This window comes from Synchiropus splendidus, chromosome 1, assembly GCF_027744825.2.
Source record: "Synchiropus splendidus isolate RoL2022-P1 chromosome 1, RoL_Sspl_1.0, whole genome shotgun sequence".
In the NCBI taxonomy this organism is placed as follows: Eukaryota; Metazoa; Chordata; class Actinopteri; order Syngnathiformes; family Callionymidae; genus Synchiropus; species Synchiropus splendidus.
Window position 1 is genome coordinate 10,422,221 of NC_071334.1, and position 7,882 is coordinate 10,430,102.

Genomic DNA, 7,882 nt, shown 5'->3' on the forward strand with positions numbered 1-7,882 from the left:
TGTAGAAAAAAAGCAAAACTCAACAAATGCACTAGTGTAAAGAGGCTGATTTATCTTTATGAGAATAACAAACGGGAATGACACCAAACTATATTTCATATCTAAAGATGTTTTGTGCTACAAAAAACAAAATGTAATTTTTAAGAGATGCATTTTGAAAATTTAATTCTCTTTTTGTTTTGTTTTTAATGTATTTACACTTATAGTGTGCATACTGTAAATATTTAGCTGTATTACAAGGAGGTAATTGTTGGTATTTACTGGTGTCACAAAAACGTATAACACGGCAAACGGTTGAGTTTCTCAACTGGCAGTTAGTGCAGCACTGAAACAAAATAGACCCCTTTCCCCGACTGGAGTTGTATTCCTCCGCAGCTCGCCGTTTTCCCAAACGAACGTGCGCGGCGAAGAGCGACTCCGCGGAGTGATTTTTCTGGGACTACACCCAAGCGCTTTTCCGATTGCAGTGGCTTCTTTCAGTCGCCGAGAGCAGAAGAAAGCCGGGACTTGACGGAGCCGGAGGCCCGTAGAACCAGATTCCTCTCGCTTCCCCAGTCGCTTCAGAGACGCCCGTTATCCACCTTGCGCCACTTTCCCTTCCATCTCAGCGCGAATTTCACCGACATGTCCTGGCAAAGCTACGTGGACAACCTGATGGCTGATGGCAGCTGCCAGGACGCTGCTATTGTTGGCTACACAGACGCCAAATACGTCTGGGCATCGTTTGGCGGCGGCACTTTTGCCAACATTACGGTAAGTGTGGACTCGCTGGTTCGGATTTGAAGCTCCGGGGCACAAGAAATGGTCGGGTCCCGCTTTAGTTTGCGTGAATCCTTAGGCCTTGACAAGTGATGGTGTGTGGTACACATGGTATCCGGTGGTCCCAGACTAGGTGGAACGGCACCTAGTACTCCACCCAGTGAGGAATTACTGGATTGCTGTTTGCGGCCATTCTTATGTAACCGTTTCCCCGTACAAAGAACGGCGTTTTAATGAAAGCCGAGTGTAAAAAGATCACATCATGCTGCGAACTTGAGCTAAAGAAGCTAACATAGCAAGCGCTAGCAGCTAGATGAATTGGTCGCGACATTTCAGTGAGAACAGACCCTTAACGTCTTATATCTCCTTTTATTGCGTTCGTTTTTTATTGCACATGTGTTTTGTGATGGTATAAGACGAGAGAGTGGGCGAAACACGCGGCCATCCAGGACCGATTGGCCAAACTTGGAGGAAATCAGGCCGGTCTTTGAAAGAAAGACCACCGGACCACTCTTACGCAAACTACGTAAAGATAGTGACGTACGTGATGCGCGCACATCAGTCAACGCGAAGGATGTTTCAACGTAGATGTCGTTTGTGAATTTGTCTCCGCTATCATTTTCCAAGATGTCGGATTCAATCCCTGTTTATCAAATCACCTTAAACACACGCGGTTAAAAAAATATATATATATTTTAATCTTTTATATTCAAGTAGTAGTCAACGTTTTGACCGGAATACGTTTTAATACAAAACGCTCACATCTTACCGAGACATGAATACAGATTTATCTCCTTTTTATGAACGAGCTACTCATTCTTTTTATTTTATATTTTAATCTCTGCTTTAGCCTGACTATTTAAATATTGTGCTACAGTCATAACCTGAGCATAATCGCTAAATCAATATTTATACACGTTTTTGTGTGCTCATAATGCGGGTTACGCTAAACGGAAATGTCATCTTAGCAGCCACAGTTAAATTGAATGGTTTTGTTTGGGCTTTGTAAACATTTTTTTTCAATTTGTTGTCATTTGTTGACCCCAGTGTGAGCCCATTAGCTTTAGCAGTAGCATGGCACTCCGATCTCCCGACTGTTTAACTGCGAATAGCATAATCGTGCCAGCGTTTTAACGCAATATTAAATAGCTTTATTTGCTGTTAGAATGAGCGGAGTTGTCCCGACCTCTGGGTTTTATTTGTGGGAAAAGCCTGCTTCCTGTCGGCGCTATATGACTGTGCACTTCTGGATCCGAGGGCTACGCCTTTTGTTCCGCAGACCGGCTCAAACAATGTGTTATTATCACGCGGTTCAATAACGTCCTCTGACTATGGGATTGTTATATTTGACTTGGAGGTAGGTATTGGGGCCATTGTCAGCGACATCAGTCACTGGGGTCAGTACAAAGCTGCAGCCTCTGCACTGGGCCTCTGAGATTCAGGAGCTGATCATGAAGACAGCTGCTGCTTTTCAATGGCCCTTTGACTCTCTTTTTTTCCCCCCAGATTGAGATGAAACGCGGCCTTTTTCATGCCCTGCAGTTCATATTTATGTTGCTCATTTTTTGATCATAATAAAACGGGGTTATTCTGAAGTGTGATTTATTTATTTATTTATTTTAAATTGGTACATTCCAGTAGCTTCCATTAGTATGTGCAACAGACAACTGCACCATTCTTGATGTGGAGGTTCAAAGGTGGTTGTCTGGAATTGCTCCAATTTCATATTGGAAACCATTGTTTTATTAAGGTCACAAGTAAAACTGAGACCTACTGTTTTTGTTGGCAAATGTTCTGGCAAATATGGCTTCAAAGCTTTAGGGCCTGCACTTTTGGGGGGGAGTGAAAGTGTTTATTTTTCCAAATGATGTTGGTCGCATGTTTGGTGAGAGGCAGGGAACATCGGCCGAGTGGAAACAGACTGACAACATTTCATTCTGAGGAATGTAGTTTGTGTCAACATGCAGAAGAAACTTTGATGGCAGGGAGAGTGAGTTTACTTTTTCAAGGAGGAAGATGCTGCATCCGTCTTAAGTTGTGATGTGACATTCTTATGTGTGCTGTACTTGTGTAAAACATGAATGCATTTGTCAGAATTGAAGAGCTTTGGACTAAGATTTATGTGGTCAAGACGCTCCACTGGTTTGATGGAGCTGCCCTGCTTCACACAATACCGACCCAGTGAATGAGTCATCTCAGGAGTTTGCAGCCAGTATGACAAAGGACTGACACAGCGAGCCATGTGTATTTTGACCCTACAGTGGTAGCAGCAGATGACCCACATTGATTACAAATGTAGAGCAATACTCAATTGTTTTGAATGTTTATAAGCCTGTGTGGTGGCCGCGCTCTCATGCCAGTCCAGCCCAGGTTTTACGGACTCACATTACCCATCTATCTATATACACATCTATAGTAGGTCGATTGAAAGCATTTTTTTATGTGTTGTTGACATTACTTTGCCAAAAATAATGGTTCAATTCCTTTCTCCCCCCTCTCTCTCCTTGTAGCCCGATGAAATCGACGTGTTAATAGGAAAGGACCGCGAAGGTTTCTTCACTTGCGGCCTGACTTTAGGCAATAAAAAGTGCTCCGTAATCAGAGACAGCCTCAACGTGGACACCGATTGGACAATGGACATCAGGACAAAGAGCCAAGGAGGAGAGCCAACATACAACGTTACTGTAGGCAGAGCTGGCAAAGGTACGTGTCCCACCGCGACTGGCTGTCTCCCTGCGTACGTTTAGTTCCCCCAGTGATCCATAGTCTGCTTTACCGTAGAGGCATCAGTTCAGCTCTGAACATCGGTGTTGTCCATGCATGTGGATCAACCCGACACGCACCTTTCCTCAATATATGACGCTCCTGTGTTCAACGCTTGGGTTGATGGAATTCACTCCAGCATTATCGGTTTCAATTTCCACAAAGAATTTGTGACTATAGTTGATTGCACTGTGAGAGAAAAGAAAGGTGAGGGAGGTCTCTTTGAAGACAAACCTCAAGATGTCAAGATATAAATTAAAACTTCCATGAAGAGGATAAAAGGAATGCTAAATATACACTCCAAATATGCATAGTAAAATAATGGCTGACTTTATTATAAATCCCAGCACGGGATGAACGTCTATTTTTAGGGACAAAAACTTTCAAGATATTTCAACTTTGAGGACAAATATTGTTTGTGTCGACTACATTGGCAGGAAACGCTTTGACAACAGTGTATGTAAGAAAAAGTGTTTTTGTGATGTCAGCGAATCAGTCTTGTTTTCTGCCACTCCCCTTCAAAGTGAAGCACATGCAGTAACGGTGTATTTTCTCAATGACTGAAAGGGCCAGTGAGCGTCTTGTACAGTATACTGCACTACGTATATATAGAAGGACCTGGAAGGTAGTGCCAGAGAGTTCGCCTGCTGACTTGGCTGGGGTCATGATGCCCTTATCTCCCCCCTTTTCCATTTGTTTCGTCTCTTGCTGACCCGCATGTTTCTTCCTTCTGTTCTTGACTTCCTGTCTGAGAGTCTCACCCTCTTCTACTAACGTTTCAGGGCAGTTGAAGCCCTTTTCATGTATTGAGGAGAGGTACCACGCGCATGCTGATGTCTCGCCTGCTTCTGTGCTGCGCCTCCATGTTGCTGCTGATACGCCGGATGTAGCGGCTCAGTGCCGACTCGCTTACACACATCACAACCACCGATAGATCAATGTGTCATTCAAGATCCAATCTTAGCCGCATCACACACACGTTAGCTTCTGGACCCGCCGTGGTAACACCACTCACTGTGTGTGTGAGATCATGGTAAAGTTTTAAATAACCGTGTTTGTCAGTAACTTTTTAGTATCATCTGTAAATGGCGCAAATCCCAGTTATTTTGACAGTCAATTGCGTGTCATTAGCTATTCCGCTTTGGTGCGAGTGACTGTGCAACAATGCCGAGCTAAGTTGGCGCAGCAGCCACTTCATCCGCGCCCAGCCACCTGAATAAGCCGTCCAAATCCACTGAAGCGGGTTTGTAAACATCCAATTAAATGCTCGCTCTGAGGTGAAATAAGTGGTGTCTGGCCCGTATACGCCATTTTGACCGTAACATTATGTCAGAAGTGGCTTTGAAAATATTATTTCAATAGTGTTCAGTTATTCACTGGAGCTGAGAAGTACATTACTCGCACTGTTTTTCTAAAAACAACTCATGTGGTCTTTAAGAATATTGAGACCCGCCGTTTCCAAACAAGGATGCTACATTTTTGCGTTTTTCTCAAGCAGAGTACTTCATTTTTGTTGTACTTTGGATGTATTTAGGGACACTGCCAGCTTGAAAACAAGATGGCAGGAATGTCCGTTCTACATCGGCAACCAGACAAAAGTAAAGAGATCCCATCCAAATTTCCAGAAATTAAACGTCTGTAGTTTTGAAGTCGCGGGTAGTTGAAACACTGTAGAACAATTTGTGTTGCTCTCCAGTAAAAATTGTGACACAAAACTGGTGCTGTTTCACTACAAGCTCCTTGTGTTCAAAGCCTGTAAGATATTAGTGGGCTCATGAGGCTTCATGAAACAGTGTCCTCACGAGATGGCGCTCTCTGCTGTAAGATCTGTGGGTTTGAACAGCCGCTTCAATGAAACCTGACATTATTTTGAGGCCCACAGCGCCACCTGCTGAGCTCGTAGAGTGTTGACACTGTTTCGCGAAGACTCCTCAGCCCATCACTACTTGTCTGTGTTACTAATAAGCCATTGAAACGTGCGTGGTGAATGAAACATTAAGGGTTCATGTTTGGATTGTTGCGGTGCCACTTGGATGGTTAAACATCTGAATCTGAAGTTCATTTAAAACGCACATGCTTGATGCTTTTTGCAGTTTGTTGTCGCAGCTATGGCTCACTAGAGACACCAAAAAGGGTTTGATCACATGACCTCCTCACCCGCTTCACACCCCTCCCCTCTTAACTCCACACTGTCATCAGCAGCACAAACCAGGTGGATCGTGGTGGTCTCGCTGCGTGTGTGTCTGTCTGTGTATCTGTCTGTCTGTGCCTGCCACGCTGTTCTCTTGACTTCACCTGTGGCCTTCACCTTCTAAGTGTCCTCTCTGTCTCTTTTCTTCCAGTCTTGGTCTTGGTAATGGGCAAAGAAGGGGTCCATGGCGGCGGCTTGAATAAGAAGGCTTACTCGATGGCAAAATATTTGAGGGATTCAGGCTTTTAGTTTTTAAGTAGCTGCTCTTGTGTAGTGTAGGCAGAAAAAAAGTCAACTAAAATACAAAAAAAAAAAACAAAAAGCTTTACCTATGGTCAAATCCCAGGAGCGTCTCTAGCAGCAGGACTCGGGGCGATGTCGCCCCCCTCACGTTTTAAACCCTGTAACTGTTTCAATGACCAGCTTGCCGCAATGTTTGTTCATTTTGTTTTGTTTCTTTTCCTTTGTGTACTCCAGCGTTGGTTTTTGTCATGGGGAAGGAAGGTGTCCATGGTGGTAACCTCAACCAGAAAGCATTTCAGATGGCTGACTACCTGAGGAAGTCCGGATACTAGAGCGAGCGGCCCGTTCCCCAACTCACCCGCACCACCCCGTCGCATTTCACACTCTCGTCCTGCTTTCTTTCTTTTTTTTTCTGCCTTCTCTCCATCCTGTCGTCCCACCCCCACATCGACCCCCCCTCCTTCTTTAAAAGCACCACGTGGATAGCGAATCATGATGTCAGCAGTAATTGGTGAAGAATCTGTACCAGCAGAAATCTGGCCACACACGCACGCATGCACACACACACCTGCTCGGCACACACTCCCTCCCTGACCAGCTGAAATCTGAAGAGCACTTGATCAGTAACTTCCAAGTCTTCCTTCATATTCCCACCCAGGGAGGGGAGACCGCAGACATATCTTCCCTCTCCTCCTCCCCCTCCCACCCTCCCCAAGTAAAATGCAGATTCCCCGCTCCCTGTCCCGAAGACGCGGGTCTGGGGCGTGTGTTTGTCCACGCGTGTGTGTGTGTGTGTTTGGATGAGCTCCGTCTACCCCCAGTTTGATGTGGTCCAGATGCTGATAGCCTCCCTCTCGTCATCATCATCATCATCATCGCCTCAGCTCCGCCGACTACACTGACCCCGCCCCCTCCCTCCTGAAGGACATTCCACAGTAACAACGGCTCAGGCACTTAATACTGTTTTGTTTGCCAGCTCCTGTAATATATGTTTGTTTTTGTTTTTTTTCTTTAAGGCTGCCATTTTTCGGACAGTAGCTCTCCCAGCATTAACATCTGGATTGTGTCCAGTTTCTTCTTTTTTTTTTTTTAATAGGACCAAGTGTAGTCAAGGGGTGTTCATACATGTGTGAAGGAAGCGACCGACCCTGGTTGCCATGGTGATATGAAGTTACACTGGGGGTGGGGGGGGGGTGGGGTTAAGGGTGTCTGTTTTCTTTATCTTTGTTTAGTAAACAATACACGACATTTGTACAAACCCATGCTGTGTTGACAACTACAAAACTGTGGAATAAATTGCCTTCTACTCTGTCGAGCGCCAAGCCGGGCCACCGGCGCAGCGTCGCAAACTGTAACGTCCAAACCCCAAGTAGAGCAGACACTGGGATTGGTTGGTTGGAAACGCCGGGAAACCGGCCGTAACACTAGAGAAGCTGTGTATCCTGTGCCATAATGTAGAGATGTGTCGGCGTCGCTCACTGTCCACTAGCGTTGATTGGCACTTTCTTAGCTTGAGCTCCACTGTCAAGGCCTTGTGGGATTTGTGTACTCAAAACGAAAATAAACCCTGTCCTGTTTGCTGATTTATGTTCATTTCTCCCTCCCCCCTTTCTCTCTTGCCACTTTTGTTTTCTGACATCTGGGTCTCTTGATGCGTCCGATTTCATATGCATTAAAAAAATGCCATAAATTGATTTATCACCTTGTTTACAGACAGATCAAAATAAATTTATTCCAACCAGGCCGATTGTTTGTGCCGTCATTTGCGACTGGATTTCGGTTCGCGGCATCGCACTCGTCCCACTCTGTGCATTCTTGAGGATTTTTTTTTTTTTTGTCTGGCTAGTCTGTTTTCTTTTGTTTGTTTGGGAAAGCTAGCTGGAAATGGAAGGGTCTGGTATGGGAACATTATGCCAAAGAAGGGGG

At 45.0% G+C, this 7,882-nt stretch overlaps 1 protein-coding gene across 2 annotated transcripts; it reads left to right on the plus strand.

Moving 5' to 3' along the window:
* The first annotated feature begins 439 nt into the window (after window positions 1-439).
* Window positions 440-7,698, plus strand: LOC128755814 (profilin-2-like). 2 transcript variants are annotated; one of them, XM_053859848.1, is made up of 3 exons: window positions 440-753; window positions 3,270-3,462; window positions 5,865-6,184. In XM_053859848.1, the coding sequence occupies exons 1-3, from the start codon at window positions 625-627 to the stop codon at window positions 5,960-5,962; spliced, it is 420 nt and encodes a 139-aa protein (XP_053715823.1). In that variant the 5' UTR covers window positions 440-624; the 3' UTR covers window positions 5,963-6,184. The 2 variants fall into 2 exon arrangements, with proteins under 2 accessions (XP_053715823.1, XP_053715814.1); XM_053859839.1 differs by lacking the exon at window positions 5,865-6,184 and adding an exon at window positions 6,191-7,698 and having other exon boundaries at window positions 443-753.
* Window positions 7,699-7,882: the final 184 nt, after the last annotated feature.

What these genes read in the sequence shown, in the direction of transcription:
- LOC128755814 (XM_053859848.1), top strand. Translation starts at nt 625, where the DNA reads ATGTCCTGGCAAAGCTACGTGGACAACCTGATGGCTGATGGCAGCTGC. An exon ending in GCACTTTTGCCAACATTACG is followed by an intron (nt 754 to 3,269) that starts GTAAGTGTGGAC and finishes CTCTCCTTGTAG; the next exon opens with CCCGATGAAATCGACGTGTT. An exon ending in TGTAGGCAGAGCTGGCAAAG is followed by an intron (nt 3,463 to 5,864) that starts GTACGTGTCCCA and finishes CTTTTCTTCCAG; the next exon opens with TCTTGGTCTTGGTAATGGGC.